Genomic DNA, 18,395 nt, shown 5'->3' with positions numbered 1-18,395 from the left:
TCAAAACTGTCTGTGCAGAAGCACATCGCATGATCACTCTACTGACTGGTGGTTCTGTCTCATTTCTCATTATTAACTGGAGGACTCAAGAAGGGTCACTCTCCTTTAGGCTGGTTATTACCAATATTTCAAACTAGATCATACAGGTTGCAGTTAGCAAGTAGCCACTTCTGTCTGAGGTGTTCAAAAGGTCAATTTCAAACATTCATGCACACACACCCCCATCCAATTATCTGCCTCCTGCTAGCATTCACAATTTATGTTATTTTTGCCTATGATGATACTAAGTAGTTTTTCTAGTTCTATTAAAACCAATAAAAAAGAACTACACATTTATCATACAAGTTCCCTCCAAGAACCTGCAGCTATAAAAGATTTGCTATTGAAATTGTTATTGCAACTCTGCCATGAAGAAGGAACTCATGCACATGTCAAAAAAAATGTTCCTTATGTCTCTTGGGGATAATATAAATCCAGCTTTTGAATCAGAATTTTACATCAATAGAAAGTATGGAACAGTCAAGCAGGAACATACTTGTGTTACTATTTTATTACTTTGCTCCTTTCCTGTAGCTTCTCTTTTACCCTATCTGGTATAGAGTTGATTAGTTCTTGGTCTTCACAGATTGTTTCTTCTGTTTTTTGCCTGGATGCTGTTTCTCGTATCAAGTCCTTAAGCAATGACTTGAGTTCCAAAAGCTTGTTAATAATATAGTAAAAAAGCTTATTATAATATAAATAACAGTTACAGTAAAAGCAATAGGGCATGGTTGTAACATCTTATGTATTTATGTAAGCTGATTGGGCATGTAGCTGCCAGATAGTCACCATCACATCCTGAATGTACAGTATAGCTTCAATAATTGTTCATTCAAATTGCTTTTAGACAGCCCTACAGAGAATGACATAACCATGGGCCTAATCCTGCATTATTTCTTTATAAGGCTATTTCTTTCTTCATGCACGAATTCTACATTTATTACAATAGACCTATTTGTAAGAATAATGCTACTTCCTTGATCAAGTACTGCAGACCAAATTTGTATACTTTGTGTGACAGTTACAAGTATGTTGGAGATGTGTAAGCATCAGCAGAATTACATTCTAAGGTATTGAGAAGAGTATTAATGATTTAAAAATATTGAATTTAAATTATTTAATTTAAAATTACTTAAATATGATTTTTTTTAAAAAAGGCAATTTTAGTTGCATATCGTGGACTGTTCTCATTGAGATGTATGGTGGTTGTTACTGTGGCTCACTTCCCGTTCTCTGATTCATGTTGCAGATTTGCAAGTGTTGTTTAACCCTAGTAGGCAGCTAAGCCCCATGCAGCCCCTCGCTCATTCCCCTGCAGTGAGACGGGGGAGACATGGCTCTATCTCAGCCAAAACCAGTACAGCAAGTTGAACTGTACTCTTAAATATGACCATGCACAAGTTTCCATCCCTATTTGATTAGATCTCTCTGACTCTACTCATAAATCACATTTAAACCTGCTAGATTTTTCTGATGGGTAGTTCCTAGCTCAAGTTGTGCCAAGACAGTGAATAGTGCTTGAGCTCCCAGGGAGGGCTACTTTGGGAACTGGAAACGCTGCTCCGGGTAGCCTCAGCATCATAGGAGGGAGCCTGGTTGCTCTGAACCCCGCAGTGAAACTGGACTACCATTAATGTCAATCAGCAGACGTTCCTAAAAATGGGGTTTGTGCCTAATTTTATCACTGAATTTGGAAGAAGAAATATTTATTGAAAACAGAAATCCTGAAGTTTTTCAACTTTGCTATTAAAATGCCAGTCATTTCTAACAGGTAACTTTTAGTATCTCTCATTTGTTTAGCAGATACGTAACCTGTACTTCTTAAAGTTGAATAATCCTAACATTTTTCACGAAAATCCTTTACGAAAGAGTTAGAGCGATATGAAAGTTTGAGTGTTAACACCCAGCCCTTGATACTTCACAGGTACTAACTCCTACAAATCTATTAGTGTTAGCAAGTTTTCTGATGCACAAACACACTTAGCTTTACTAATAGCACTTATTGCTTACAAATCTCAAAGTTAATGTACAATACCATTATCTTTCCACCATGCCTTTTTAACATAAAAAACCTGATGCTCAAATGGGCTAATTGGCTTGCCTGTGGTGGTCACCTGGCTGGCTGTAGCAGAAGCAGAACTACAACTCAGTTTCTGATGGTGCCCAAATAATCCCCTTCACTTGAAGTACGCTATCTTTCAGTTCACTCTTCTCATTGTTGATAAGGTACAGCTGCCAGTTTGCTAAATTGAGAGAAAGAAAGTCCATTTCTGTTTCTAGGACAGATTTATAATTGTAGATGACAAATGAGGGGATCAATGCACATCTTTTTAGGTGTCTGAAAAGTAAATATCTTACCTAAGCTTGTATTATGGGCTCCTTTTCTAACGACAAGTGAAAGAAGGGTACCCCAAGGGACATGATTCATCTCATTCCAAATAGGTGTCAGCTGAGATGAACCATCCTAAGAAGAGCCTGCCTCTCTTCATTCATTAACTACTCAAAATTCCTAGGCAGCTTCCGAGGCAAGCATGACAGTTCTTCCCTGCAGACATGCTTACTGCTATCCATGCTCTTTTCTTTATTGTTCTAAATATGTTCAAAATTTGATGAAAAAAACCGATGGTTTTATGCATTTTCATCTGTGGTTCAGATTATTGATCACTGAAACCAGCCAATAATCAAACAAATCTGCTCCACATACTTTTAACTGTCGTCCTGCAGCTATGGACATGCTATATGTCAGGAATTTGTACAAACATCAAGTTAACCTCCACAAAAGAAGCATAGCAAATGTTGGTTGAAATAAAATCATTCCAATAGTCAGAATTCTATAGTTCTGACAACTCTATGAAGGGAAAATATTTTGACATCTAATAAGAAATCAAGAGTTTCTTAATCTCTCTGAATAGGTTACTATTCCCTGTAGAAAAACCAATACCTCTTGCTTAGAAGTTGTAGTATAAAATATTTTTTAGTAAATCAGGTAACTGGCACACCTAGTCAAATTTCTCCAGTGGTATTTATTTATTTGATTAAATATTAGAGCATCTATTTCCATCTCAGAAGACACCATTAAGAACTTGCAAACAAATCTATTTATACTGTAATTTAAAAACTGTGTTCTAACCTAATACTTCCTAGTGATACCAAATTACTGTTGTTGGTGATAAAAATGTCCATGAAACAATGGAAAATGTGAGAAACAAGCAAAAAAAAAAACCCCACAGCCTCCTTTTTTGGGGGGGGGGGGGGAAAGGTGGCAAGCTCTACATCACTACCATACTTTGGCATGGCTATGCCCTTTCACTTGTGCCTACATCTATGTTAACATAAAAACAGATTTAGGATTTCTTATGAAATAAACTTTTCTTCCTGAAAAAATGAGCAAAAATTTCTTCAGTTTCAAATTAAATATTACGTCAAATTAAAAATTTAGGATTGAAAAATTCTTTTGAAATTAGAGCTATTTATTTTGAAAAAAAGATGGAGAATTACTTCATTTTTTCCAGCTAAAACAATGCCAAAAATTTTAAATTATTTTCTAAATAACTTCAATGATAATGAATCTGCCTATATGAAAACTCAATATATGACTGAAAAATTTAGCTCAGCTTGAATTAGAACATGAACACGTTGGTTCCAAGATAACATAATGGATTTACCTTACCTACTTATATTACGAAGAGCATAATTTCCAAAAACTTTTCTTAAAAGGAGAATTATACATATACAGTTGAAAAATAAGTACATACAGGAGATCAGAACTGCATAGCACTGGCCAGCATTTTGTATTCAGTTTCCTTAGTATCCAGGTTACATGACTTTCACAAATGAGATAATAGTGAGTAAATTCTTTGTATTTGAATAATCACATAGTGTCAGAACTGTAAAATTACCCCAGGGTACAGAGGCTGGTTATTTGACAAACTGATTCCTAGTAGAACACATCAAGTAAAGATCTCACTCTATCCTATATGACAGAGTAGTGTTTTAAGGTCTTCAGTCATTCTCATTAAGAAGGCTTGACTTTTTACTGAAACAGTGGTGTTTGCTTACTGTGAGTCACAAAAACTTTCCGTTCCTGTTTTTATATCACCTTAAGTAGCATTGCCATCCAATGCATAACCATGGCCTTTGTTCATTCCTAGCATGCTTTCAGTGTTTAAATTATCCCAATAATTCCATTATTTTCTGAACTGGACTCTAGTCCCTTAGTGGTGACATTGCTGGAGATCAGCCAGGGCTTCCTGAAGCAAGGGTAGACCCCCAGGGCAGTGCAGATCTATATCAGAAGAGCCTCTTCAGGGAGCCCCAACAGAGGCAGCAGGTTGGGGGTCCTCAGTTAAGAGTAACTTTTCTTTTGGATTAGTGTTCTTTCTTTGTTGTGCTTTATAAATAAACCATTGTCTCAAACCCACATTCTCCTAAGCACCAGGATGCGTGTATGCAGGTGATATGTCCAGAGAGCAAGGGATACCAGTTATTGAGTTGTTTTCTTCTTATCCTCTGGATTCTTAAGTTGGCAACCACGTGATGCTCTTAGAGGTGCCTTTTGCACACTTTTAGAAGTTGATAGTGATTGTGATCTTTTATTTCTCCACCCCATACCTCTGTGAGTCACTGGAAAATGTTGCTGGGTTACTTTCTGACCTTTTTTTCCTTATCTCAGGGTCTTATGGCCTCAGTCCTGGTCTTTATCTTCCTGCCATTGTCTCTTTATGGTTTCAGGCTGCGCTTTGGTTTAGTCAGTCCTTTGCTAAAGTGTGGCTCTGTCCTGTCTTTTTTCTACTGCTTTCTCTTTCCTGAGCTGTGTTCTGAGAAGCCACATGTAAATTGTCTTGGGATCTTGATAACCTGCTAACCTATGTGCCATGAATATCCTTTTCCTTCCTCCACTATTCCTTCCAGGAGTCCTACATACATAAATTCCCACTCATATTTCATTCATACAAGTATTAAGATTTCTATTATGTAGCTCCACTTGACAGAGCCAAGAACCTAATCTTGATGAGTTTCTCTCCCTTAACTCAGTTTTTCTTGCCACTTGAGTGGCAGCTAGCATAACACAGAGTGCTATGTAATTACTCTTTCTTTGATGTAGCAATGATGACTGGCCTTAATGGGGGATATTTTGACTGAAGAAAGAGAAGTGATGGAGAAGAGATAGGAGGCAGAACAGAATGTCATGTATCAATCCTCCATTGATGTGTAGACACCAGCACTCCTGGGGCTGGAGAGTCTGGGTCTTTCTTGGATCCACACTGTTGAGCTTGATCTTGGCAGCGATTCACTTTGTTACAAGGAAGATCAGGCTGTGGGTATCTTAGCAGCAGCCAGTGGGCCTCCTCCTGCATGAGGTATGGGTAATTTCACTCCTCTGTAGAAGACAGAGCATTAAAACTCAAGGCCAAGTGCAAGCTCCTGCACATGGGTCGGGGCAATCCCAAGCACACATACAGGCTGGGTCATGAGTGGATTGAGAGCAGCCCTGCGGAGAAGGACTTGGGGGTGTTGGTTGACGAGAAGCTCAATATGACCTGGCAGTCTGCTTTTGCAGCCCAGAAGGCCAACTATATCCTGGGCTGCATCAAAAGAAGCATGACCAGCAGGTTGAGGGAGGTGATTCTGCCCCTCTACTCCACTCTGGTGAGACCCCACCTGGAGTACTGCGTCCAGCTCTGGGGTCCCCAACATAAGGACATGGACCTGTTGGGGTCCCCAGAGGCATCCAGAGGGATGGAGAAGCTCCCCTATGAGGAAAGGCTGAGAGGGTTGGGGTTGTTGTTGAGGTTGTGAGAGACTTGGAGAAGAGAAAGCTCTGAGACCTTATTGTGGCCTTCCAGCACCTAAAGAGGGCCTACAAGAAAGCTGGAGAGGGACTTTTTACAAGGGCATGTAGTGATAGGACAAGGGGTAATGGCTTTAAACTGAAAGAGGGGAGATTTAGATTAGATGTAAGGAAGAAGTTCTTCACTGTGAGGGCGATGAGACACTGGCACAGGTTGCCCAGAGAGGTTGTGGATGCCCCATCCCTGGCAGTGTTCAAGGCCAGGTTGGATGGGGCTTTGAGCAACCTGGTCTAGTGGAAGGTGTCCCTGCCCATGGCAGGGAGGTTGGGACTAAGTGATCTTTAAATGGCCCTTCCAACCCAAACCATTCTACAGTTCTATGATTCTGTGATTTTTTTTATTTGGAAGTACAAAAGAAATTTTAACACTAATAAGTTATGTCAGTTTTCTTTTAATCTAAATTAAGAGTTGTGCTTAGAGTCTAATTGTTTTGACAATAGAACAGTATTTTATACAGACTTTGTTTGACGTTTGTTGTAGTAATTTATACTCTTAAGGAGGCTAGAAACTAAGTAATACAGAGAGAGTGATTCTTCAGACACACACTGTAACTTCCACAGGAACTGTATGCTTGCATCTCATGACATGTCCCTCTTGCCCCTCCAAAAGAAAATTTCAAAAGCAAATATCACTCCATTCTCAGTTGTAACTAATAGAAGCTGGACTAAAAGAACTGCATTTGTGTAAATGAGAATAACTTTTTCCTCAAAAATGGAAATTGAAAAAAACCCCACTGAATTCTGAATACACCAATATTAATAAATATAGAATGCAGACAAGGATATACTAGTCTAAATTCATACCTGACATTAAACCCCTATGAAAATAATGTTTTTACCATTCATGAAGGAGAAAGCAAAGAGAAATTCCTGCAGCCTCATTGTTTAGTGATCTTTAGGTGAATCTTTAGGTGACTTTGACTTAAATAGATTTTTTCATTCTACCATGTATATATTATTACAAGTTTTTTTTAAAAAATCTGAATTTGTAGTAAAGTGCTTTTAAAAGTGGATTTTTTTGTGAACATAACCTGATAATGAAATGTTTAAGACTTTCAGTTAAATTAGAGCTCTCTACAGGAAGCTTATCTCTCTGGCAAAATCATTCTAATCTTTCATATAACATTACTGAAAGCAAAGTAAGTACACTATGCTCTATAGCTTCAGAGAACAGTATGTTTTGAAAAACATTTATTTTTCTGAAACACTGAATAATTACAATGAATCACAGCATTTTGTTCAGCATGGTATAACTGATCATCTGTCTGTAACTCTAATGTAATATAATGTTTGAGGATGTAGTAGTGGTGAAAGCACTATAAATTTATTATTTCTATCACAGTTATTTTCATAAACAGTAACTCTAATCTTCATTTAACTTGCCAAGAGCTTCAATTCAGGTCGTACAAATACATCCAGGTCATCACTTGTTGCCCTAACATAGTTCAAACTGAAGGGTGATCTACAGAATACTGTGCCAATATATATATAAAACTGAAAGCAGACTAAATTAGAGAGGTGTTTAGTATTGGGTTGATAACTGCAGCTGTACCAATCAGTATAGCTGCCTGTAAATGCCAAGTACACTCCAAATACAAAGTTGATTTGCTCTGGCTGTACTCTTATAAATGCCATTTCATAGTAGCAGCCATGAGGCATAGGCAGGTCCATTATATCATTTCTATTTGATGAACAACATATCCATTTTTAAGAATTGTGATTGTTGTCTATATCATAATTATTGTAATAATGGAAAATATTCAGCCTGGGTGTGAATGATGAATGGGAGAGGAAGTTAGGGTGTCTACAAAAAATAATGAGTTTTGGTGTGATTCATGCCCAGCAGTACAGGGAAATACATTAACACATTGACTTTCATCAACCTATTTTTAACTATCAGAAAGGTTTAGAAATAAAAGAAAAATAACTGGAGAACACAGACCATAAAGTAATTTAGTGTTGAATGTCAGACTGCAAGATGATACTGTTTCTCATTGTTCTGAGTGCACATTTAACTTTTATAGCACTGTCTGAGATTTCAAAGTAATGTTTCTGAATTTTAATTCTTCTGTGAACTAGAAAGATACTAACATTCACATTCTACTGATTGAAGCTGCTAGCCCAGAGAGTCCAATTTTCTATTCCTCTGTGAGCGTTGGACCAGTGAAAAATGCAACTCAAACTGACATGTTTATTTTGCATAAGAGTAAACAATAGAAACTATGAAGAAGCAGAGAATAAACCCCAGCAATCTGTCTGTATAACTGTGGTGTAACCAAAACCAGAGGCTCTATTCTAATATTGTAATCTCAAAGTCTTTTTAAATTCCAGTAGGAGAGCATCTCTGAGACTCTAAAAATGGAAAAATAATATTTTTCATACATGTGTAGTCTGATTTTTTGGAAGTAATTACAAACTCTTAGTGACACAGCAAACAACAGATTTACCACTTCTCAGGCACCTTGGGTATACTGAATAGAAGACTCTGCAGTGTCACAGTGTATGCAAAGTCACTAAGATTAACTTTATAATAGTGTACATTGTGTTCCAGGTGGGAATAAAATTCAAGAGATCTTCAGTGGCTCAGTTTAGTATTTCTGTATTTGAAGCAACTACATTGGGACTCATATTCAGAGAAATAAAATCCTTTGATGATTTTCAGATTCCTTTCAATTTCAACTTTAATCATGCATCCAGCTCATGTCTTAAAGATGAATCTGAAGAGGACAGAAAATGTGGAAAGTAATGGAAGATGGGTGGAAACTGAGATATATATTGTGTCTTCCAGTTGACAGTCAGAAACTCTAATACCAAGACCTATTCTGTCTGCATATTTTATAATTCGTTTTGTGCTTTTTTATCAATAGGAATGTTATATATACAACCACATTCAATTAAACAGTACAGCTTTATCACCCAGGTGGTGGACTGAAGGATGTATTTATTGAAAGCAGCCACCCAAGCAGAGTAGGAGCTCTTCAAATGTATTTTTTATATATATATATCCTTGCAATATCCTCATGAAGCAAAGAAATATTTCTGCCCCTGATCACTATTAAGGAAGCAGACATAAAAAAAAAATTATACAAGAATGTCTGGGATAGATGTGGGAACAGACGCTATAGCCTTTCCAACTCCAGTCCATGCCCAACCCCCATAGACGTCATTGACACTTTGGTTATTTTGCTGTGTTTCCCCTTCTTTCAGATGCTTTTTCAGACCATATAGTCAGCTTCTCTCTCAAGGCTGCAGGGTAAAGGACCAAACCACTCTCCAACCAGCTCTGTATGAAGTCATGGTATCTAAATAACTGATAAGTGCATGGTTCCGTGGAGTAAATGAAAATAACAATGTTCAAGATCTTAATGCAAATCCAAGGACTCACCAGTTACAGAGAAGGAACCTAGAAGTAGCTCTTCTGGGTCTAAGATGAGATAGTCTGAAGCACCAGCATAGGGTATTTGCAATTTTGCTATACTGTTTCTGTGGATGAATAAATCATTTAAGTTTTCAAGTCTAACAGCATCCCTAGTGTAAAATTGACTTCAGAGAAAAAGTAGTCATTTATCTGGTATTCTCCTGCAGCATGTGTTTCTCCTAAAAACTCTTCTGAATATGAAAACACAATGTTATAAATAGTCCAAGGCTGTGGCTCTGAATCACTCTTATTACTGACATTTGACGGAAGCTGTCATTTCTATAAAATTTCTAAACTCCATGTCACTCCTGGTGTACAAAAACATAGAGCAAAGTTTGGTCCAAAGCTATTGTACAGCCAGTATCTAATAATTTGATTTTTTAAAAGAGCATTTGCATCAGTGTTTTGCATTAGTGCAAGTCAGCAGTAAAGCTAATGGAATTCCTAAAACTAGTGTAAGCAGAAGAAGAACCAGTATCTGGGTTCATGGCAGGGAGCGTTCACAGCCACACTCCTTGAACAGCATCTCCAGAGAAAGAGTCTTCAAACCATTGGCCATGAATATGGATTGTATATGCACTAAAGAGCTCCACTCCTGAGTTAATACGTTTGACATAACCATGATATCGTCTAATCTTCACTGTTAACCATTAAAAGCAACAATTTTAGTGTCAAGGATTCTGTATCACCATAGTGTAACAAATTCAGTGGTAGGAAATACTTTGAAAATTAAGGATATTTTGTTATTTGTTGGATCAAGACCATAGTTGGTAGTATTTTTTGATCACTCTCTGTAAGTCTGGCTTAGATATCTTTTCTTTATCATAACTCCTGCAAGAGGCAATAACACAATGATTCACTTTATCAGCTCTCAGATCTTTCTTACAGTTTAGTTTTAAATAGGATGACAGTTGATTAGCTTAATTAATCATTACTTAATGAGGGCAGAGTCTACCCAAAGGAAATACATCAAAGTACCTGTGCCAAAAAGTAGGAGAACAAAGAACAATTGTTTTTGTTTAAGTTACTCCTAAATACTGTGATCTATGATACAGGATGCAATTATATTTAACTTTTAAAAGTAAATGTAAACCAAGATTTTAAAAGAAGCTATGAGTTTTAGACCCATGCAGGTTTCAACAATATCCATGGAACTAATTTCTGATCATTTGATATTGCAGACTTTTTCATTGTTGCTAAATATTTCTCCTCTTCCTGAAAAAAACAGATAAATAGTTTGATTACATACCCATGCAAATACAGATGTTCAAAGCGATAAGGAACAATTATTCATTATTCCTCAGTTAGACCAAATCAGTTAATTCATGGAATGCACTCTGAACTATTTATGGACATACAGACAGAGAAGATTTAATACCCTTAGAATCAGCTATTTCTGCTTTCTTTGATACATAGAGATACAGCATATATAGATAAAATATTAGCATAGTCTATAAAGCAAAATTTAACTGTTTTACCCAGAATCACAAAATAGTTGAGGCTGTAAAGCACCTCTGGAGATCACCTAGTTCAAGCTCCCTGTTCAAAGCAGGGTCACTGAGAGCAGGTTGCCCAGGGCTGTGTCCTCTTGGGTTTTGAACACCTCCAAGGACAGAGACACCACAACCTCTCTGGACAATCTGCAATTTTGCAATACTTGTAAACATGGAAACATTTAAGATTAAAAAGTGCCTTATTTTATAAAGGCAGTTGAACATTAGTAGTGAGCTACATTTTGCACTTCTTGATTGAGCAACTATAAAACATTTCACAAGACTGAACAGGGAGCAATGCCAACATAGTCGTTGTTATTATTTAAGCTTTTTTTTCCTAACAGCTGATCCACATATGATGTTTATAAATCTAAATAGTCAGCAATTAGAGGGCTTAGTTTTTTAGCATGAGCAGTAAAAATTATCAGCAGAAGATTACCAGTTCAAACCATGTGGTCAGCCCAAGCAAGTTTCAGTAGACCAGCTCCTCATATTTGGACACAGGTTTACTCAGGCTCCTGAGAAATTATATATGGTGTTGTAAGCTCAAGTCTGGCCCTAGGTTTGAATCTGAACTCATCTTTTCCCACGTTATTAAAACTTTCTACCCCAAAATTCTCTTCCCCCAAATTTCACAGATCTTCCAGGATCAACAAAACATGCTGAATGCTCCCCAGAGACCCCAGGTAATTATTTCAAGTACTTTCATCCCTGGACTGATAGAAGCTACTTCTTAATAGTCCCTGACTCCCCACTGTTAAAAGCAGATTTCAAGTTTCACCAGTACTTAGCTTCCATTTCACAAGCTGTCAAATGACTAGTCAAAATGTCAGAAAAAGGAAATCAGTTCTGCAGAGTTTTCTGGTTTTATTTTTATCAGTTAACAGATAATTGGCCTACTTGTGCCTAAAGAAAAATAATAAACGATAACACTTTACTAGTTGCTAAAAAGAGCCTGGCAATTTTGAACAGCATTAAGCTGCATGTGTTAAGTATGGCAATATGATGCAATACAGCAAAATTCCACCCTCTGCTTCCCGTGAGGGTTTTGTTGAAACGTGGGCCCTTCCTCACTTCTGCAGCATAAGCACTGACCCTCCCTCCAGGAGCAAGCTCTTCGTTTAAGCACTGAGAGCAGCGACTATAACAAATACAGGAGACTTTGAGATATTTATTTGGTACTTATAAAGAAGAACACGATGGGTATACTGTGTCAGAGGAAAGGTATGCTTAGATTTTGATAACATCTCCAACTGTGGTCAATAACAGAGGCATATGGAAGAATATATGAACACAATAGGCTTCTTTCTCTCTTTCAATACAGTAGGACTGTAGCATGGGTTTTTTTAAGGGAAAGTATGGTATTAATCTAGCTAAATGTGGATATCTCCATAGCATTTACAAATGTATGAGATTCCTTCTCTGGATTAATCATTTTGTAATCAGTGGAAAATTATAAACTTCTTCTGATTCCAGGTTCTAAATGTCACCATAAAGTAGATACCAAAAAGACTGAGCAAATCATGTGTGTCAGCACACTAGTGGAGCAGAGAGGAGGTCTTGATGTATAAAGCTGATCTGCTGACTGTGGGAGCTGATATTGCTAACAATAAGTCATTGCTCACCATCAATGCAGGATGTAGCCGTCCCAATAAAATAAAAGAAAAAAAATGCTAGAAGAAATTATGGATTCGATTATCAGGGCAATTACTAGTTCTTCTTCAGTCAGCAAAGCTGTCATGGAGCAATGTAAATTTTCCTGTTTCCCTGTTTGTTTTTTGTCTACTAAACCGGTGATTTGAAGCATACAAAGTTTTGGAAATGCGAATAACATGTCCTGACTACCAAAGATCAGTTACAGAATGTGATCGGGTTTTGGGCAAAAAACTTCTTTATCACCAGTCTCCTGTGACTTCTCGGTACTTTTTTTTTCTCTTTTTGTTGATTAGACTCACATTCCTTCTAAATGTTTTCTTTAGAACATTATTTTTTTCCAGCAAAAGGTATTTAGCAGTTGCTACTTAAGAAAAGAGAAATCAGCTTCTTGCCTAAAAACTCTTTCCTTGGACCCCAGGGCTATCAGTCAGATCAATTAAGTCATGTTTAAATGGCTTTGATTTTAAACATTCATGAATCCACAAGGCAGCCAATAAAAAGAAAATACCCCTATACTGACAGCTTAAATGGATCTCTGTGTGAGCCAAGGCTGTTGAGATTCAATTTCCTTTCAGCCTGCTGCTTTGTTCACGGTGCTTGGCCTTACTGACCAAGTGAGTGACTGCAGTGCCATTGCACTCAGTAGTAAAACTCTCACTAGTGGAAATTAGACTTGATTTCAAAATTGCAGCACTGCAGTGGTACTCAGCTAGGCTCTTCCTGCTGGTCTTTTAAATCAAAGCAAGTTGTTGATGATAGCCTTACTGCTCCCCTGGTAAATTTTCTTCTGAAGCCATGCAAGCAGGATGTGATAGACCTTGGACGGTAGCTGGATGCATTTTGTCAACAAAGCTTTTTTTTTTTTTTTTTCTTTACAAAAGAATGTTAACCACTTTCTCAAATATCTAAAACTTTATAGTTTTATTCTTGTTCATTGCCAGTACATAGAAGTGGTGGCTTGGCTCGTCTTACTCAAGAGGTTCGTACCGTCTTACTTAACATGCTATGCCACGATAGCATTATGAAGGCACACATTGATAGGAAAACAAAAATAACTTCAGTTCCTTCCTTTATAGAAGCATTCTAAAGACAGAGTGCATGCTATTATATTTGTATGGCAGAAAATCAGGGGGAGCTGCATTTATTCATAATTGCTGCTGCTTTATTCCAGAGGAACTGAGCTTAAAACCAGATCTGCTCTAACAAGCAAAAGCAGCATCATACTTTTGGATGATGGCTGGTAAATGAAAGGGGCTAAATTTTAGGAAAAGACAAATCTATTTTGGCAGTAAGCAGCTGGCTTTACTGCCTTCTGAGCATCACTTTTTAGTCATTCTGCACAGTCTGTATTTCTGTAAATTGCTGCAAACAAAATGATAAATTCTTATTGAGAAAAGTTATGAGCAAATCTGCTATTTCAAATCCTAATTCATGGAATCCTGTGGAAATTTTTGTAATATGAACTTATAGTCTTTATTTCTCATATTCTTTCATTGTCAAATAATTTCATCTGCTTTATTCCACGAACAATTCTCATTATATTTTATTTAGCAGCTTGTTTTCCTATAAGTTTATCTCCACATTTCACTTCATTATTTTTCCCATTTGTTATATGCAACAGCACAGGATTTTGAAATAAAAATATGACCCAGTTGAAGACTTGGTTATATCTGTGTAAGTGGTAGCAAGCTAAGTGTTTGTGGTTTTCCTTGCTGTGTGGATGATGTGGTTTTCGGATGTTTTGTAATACATTGCTTTTAGAGGACTATTAAGAATTCAGTATCTTGTCCCATTAAGCAATGTTTTCCTCTAGAGCCTGAGGCTTGGATTTTGACATTCGTACATTAGTGGGAATCATAGAACCATAGACTCATAGAAGTTAATCTCTTTGGAGTCGTCCTTATGACTAACTACTTCAAAATATGAATGCAGCTCTCAAAAACTGAGTTGTAACTCCCAGATATGAATCTACAGTTTGCTTTTTGTAAGCATTTTATTGTAACCAAAAGATTTCTCATCTTATCAGAATACACCTCACATGATTTATAGAGACTCTGCAAATACTGAGCATAAAACTTCCTTATAGTGATACCTTCCTCCATATCAAGTCTCCTGGCTCAGTCCTGGGATACCTGGAAGACACAACAGATTAGATCAGTAAACAGTATTTTTCAGCCTGTTTATCATAGCTCTGTTCCTATCTTCCACAATGAATTATGTTTAGCTGTTTTGTCACTTTTTCATAAGAGAAGATATGGAAGAAGAATTTAAACCTGAGTATTTCCAGGCTGATGTTTGAAACGTGGAGGTACATTTTTCATTTAAAATCAATTTGCCCAACTGCCTTCATCTTGTTGTGTTTTCTTAAGTGACAAAGTAAAGAAAATGTATTTTAATTACCAAATTACATTCACAAATTTAGTCCCATTTTGAGGCTCAGCTTCTTAACAGCAATGTGCCACTGTAGGGAACAGTTATCTTCCAAGACCATGGCTGGCCAGGAAATGTCTGCTATATAAGATGTTTGGTTCCTTGCCATGTTGGTAAGTGTGCATGTTTTTGATATTGCAAAAGTTTTTCAGTATCATGCAACCCAGACTGTGGAGAGTGCATGTATAGTTTGAATCAGAAGGGAATTAATCTCCTGACTTGTTTCAACAGGTAAGTTATAGCTGATGGGACAATAACATTCAACAGTCTAATCTGTGTGAAGTGAAAGGTCTTTGCTAATGTGTTGTGCCATTTAAACAACATTCACTGAATGTCACATCAAATCTTCTTGTCAAAGCAGTCTATCTGATGCCTTTGTCAAAATCTGAGCACTTGACCTCATGCTGCTTTTGCCTTCTTAGGAATGCAGGTGCTGGAATGGAATGGCATCCCCTTGACTGGGAAAACTTATGAAGAAGTCCAGAGCATTATTGTTCAACAGAGTGGGGAAGCAGAAATATGTGTAAGACTGTGAGTTTTTCCCCATCTTTCTGTTTCCATTTTTTTTGGCTTTTCATGGCTTTTTTTTTTTTTTTAATTTACAGTTGTTAAGGTGGAACCTTTGTTAGCACGAAGCATCAATGTAATAATTAGCAAGAGTTCACTGTGAGTGTGGGAGGTCTGTTCTTTTTTCTTTCTAAAGTCATAAGAAAAGATAAGCTGAGGCAGATGTTAGTAATTATGCTTTTATAAACAATGATATCTCCATTGTCAGGCTGCAATCTCCTCTCATTGGTACACATACAATTCACTGAATTTACTGGGGTTAGAGAAAGATGATAATTTAGCACTAACTTGACTTTTACTGAAATCTGTATCCTTTAGATAAAAGTCATTTAAGCATCACAAGAAATGTATAAACTTACATTCAATCCATTAAAGATTTCACCTTAAAAGAACCTTTTCTTCTCAGCTCTTTGACAGCATTGCAAATACAAACAGCTAAGAAGGGGCCATGCTTGGGAGCTGCTTTCTGTCATGAACCACTATTCATTTATCTACTTAATATAATAATGAGGGTATGAGGAAAGAGTTTCTTTTGTCTCAGGCTTCTCATCGCTTTCTTTAGGGACCTGAACATGCTCTCGGACTCTGAGAATCCCCAGCACCTGGAGTTGCATGAGCCAGTGAAGGCAGGTAAGCGACAAGCTGTTGCTTTGATACTGTAGGACCGGATAGCAGCTGAAAATTGGATGTGATGTAGGCTAGGATATTACCATTGTAAGCTCAGGTGTTACATCCCAAATCTTGCTGTGGGCAGAAAGGGGACCACACCTTATATACAAAGCCAAGCATTTATTGATGGTTATTACTATTAGCCCAGTTCAATCCATACTGACACAGTCTACACTGTCTAATTAATACAAAGGAAATCTCAGTAACAATACGGCAGCTAACATTTGTTATCCAGGGAAAACCTCCCGCTAGCTACCCCTTCATCTATACATGCCACAGAAAACTGTGGCATAATGGACCCCCTTCAGCAGCCACGGGCAGAGCTTTCACTCCAGGGACATTGCTGCAAGTCGACAATGTCCTGAGGAATTTGCTGGGAGAGTGTGATGTTTGTGGAGAAAGTTTTTGACTCCTCCTTGCTGGGAGGTGGATGATGTTGATGATTCCTTCCTCTTCGCTTCAGGATCTGCTTGGGGCCTTTTTTAGCTTTTCTAGCATGCCTTGCTCTTTCCTCACCGTTCAGCAGCTCTGCATTGCATAAGACTTGACTGGATATTGTACACTTCACATGTGATATATTCTTGTTCTTTGTTCCTTCTGTTGCCCCTAAAATTTATTTTGCCCAGGTCCTGAGTTTGCATCAGTGCCAGTAACTGACCAGCAAGTTGCTGGTATCCCTGGGGCCTCAGCTATCGTCATGTGCCCAAACCTTGCTGTCACCCCAGGCACTATAAGCTGCATTATTAATCTGGAGTCAGAAATATTTCAGTCTACACAGTGCGATTAGTGTTGTGCCTTTATATATCAAAATTATGAAGAATGGGCATTATACCATACAATTATACAAGGTGAAACGTCATTCAGACAAATTAAGGTCATAGCCATCTTGTCATTAGACAGTTGTTGTTGCAGCCAGACCAGCTAAAATAAAGCTCCTAGCAAACTGGAGCAAGTCCGAATAACACACAACAAGCCCTAAGGCCTATGTTAGCATGATACAAGGCCTGTGGCCTCTCATTAGTAATGAAAATATAGTATTTACTAGGATACAGGGATGCAATAGGAAGTAGTTTGTGTGACGTTTTGTTATGTGAGTCCTAAGATGGCAGCGCTTTTGGGGGGGGATTCCCTTCTGTTCAGTCAATACCATGACTGCAAGCTCCAGTCATGGTATTAGTCGTATCTAATCTAACTTTAAACCAATATCCACAACCTTACTTGTAATGTAGCCCTTCAGCAAGCTCAGTGCAGATTAAGTGTTTCACTCAGCATCTCATGGGTCCATTGTGAATTCTGTGGTTTTGTGGCTACTCTGTTATCAATCAGCACACAAGTTACCTGGATTAAATCCTCTGTTTTCTGACCATGTAACTCTTCCCATCTGTTAATATACTTACCATTAAGCTACCTTTTGTTGAAAATGGATGTTATTGATATTAATTGAAAGCAAACACTGAGTGTGACAGAGCTTTGAGGCAGAGCTACCCACAATTTTTTTTTTGTAGTGAGCAGATCAAAAACACCAAATGCATTCATAGCCACTGAAATTGGGTTTTGAAAGGATAAAAGCTAGAATGAAGAATATGCTTTATTAATGGAGAAAACTCAAAATGAGAAAGAACAGAAATAAAACTAAATTATCCCATTCTTGCAGGTATGCTTCCTCCTAGTCTAGCAATCTTCTAGTAGTTTCTTAGTTGGAACAACTCTGTAGAGTCCCTTCTGGCTGCCAAGCCAAGTCTTTCTTGCCATCACCTCTGAGATTTTGCAGACTGCTTTGGAAAGAATAAGGCTAACGTATTGCCTTAAACCTCTCATACTTCTGAGAACTTGGGAAGCAAGCTGAGCCTAGTATCCTTTGAACTCTATGCACTTTAAGGCACACATGAAACTTACTTGATCTCATTTCTCTAATAAATGGAGATTGCCATCTACAAAAGGTAAATTCTCCCCACTCCTTCCTGGGCAGCAGGGAGGGCAAGCAGACTCCTACCACAGATGCCTCACATAGGTGTGTGTAATAAGGAAAGATGAATCAGGGCTTTTACTCTTCATTTGATCTCATTTTATTCTGCTTTGATTAATTTGCAGTGCTAAAGTTTTGAGCTCCTTTTCTCTTTATTTTTGTATAAATTATCTCAGGAGCAGAATTCAGTTTTATTGAATGTCCAGTTGACCAAAAAAAAAAAGTTGAGATTAAAGCTTGTTACAACAAAGTTCAGATACTTGGTGAAACTGGACCAGTTCCAAGCAGTGCAAGTTAGCATAGGCC

At 37.6% G+C, this 18,395-nt stretch overlaps 1 protein-coding gene across 7 annotated transcripts in view; it reads left to right on the top strand.

Moving 5' to 3' along the window:
* PCLO (piccolo presynaptic cytomatrix protein) overlaps window positions 1-18,395 on the top strand; it is a 396,779-nt gene that overhangs the window by 289,331 nt on the left and 89,053 nt on the right. For all 7 annotated transcript variants that reach the window (XM_052789184.1, XM_052789180.1, XM_052789182.1 and 4 more), the window contains exons 11-12: window positions 15,310-15,418; window positions 16,017-16,084. In XM_052789184.1, the coding sequence (XP_052645144.1) occupies window positions 15,310-15,418; window positions 16,017-16,084 (177 nt within the window). The remainder of the gene's footprint in view (window positions 1-15,309; window positions 15,419-16,016; window positions 16,085-18,395) is intronic.

The sequence above is a fragment of the Harpia harpyja genome, chromosome 6, assembly GCF_026419915.1.
Source record: "Harpia harpyja isolate bHarHar1 chromosome 6, bHarHar1 primary haplotype, whole genome shotgun sequence".
Taxonomy (NCBI): Eukaryota; Metazoa; Chordata; class Aves; order Accipitriformes; family Accipitridae; genus Harpia; species Harpia harpyja.
Note: the sequence above shows the minus strand (reverse complement) of the source record. Positions and strands in the feature narration are given on the sequence as shown.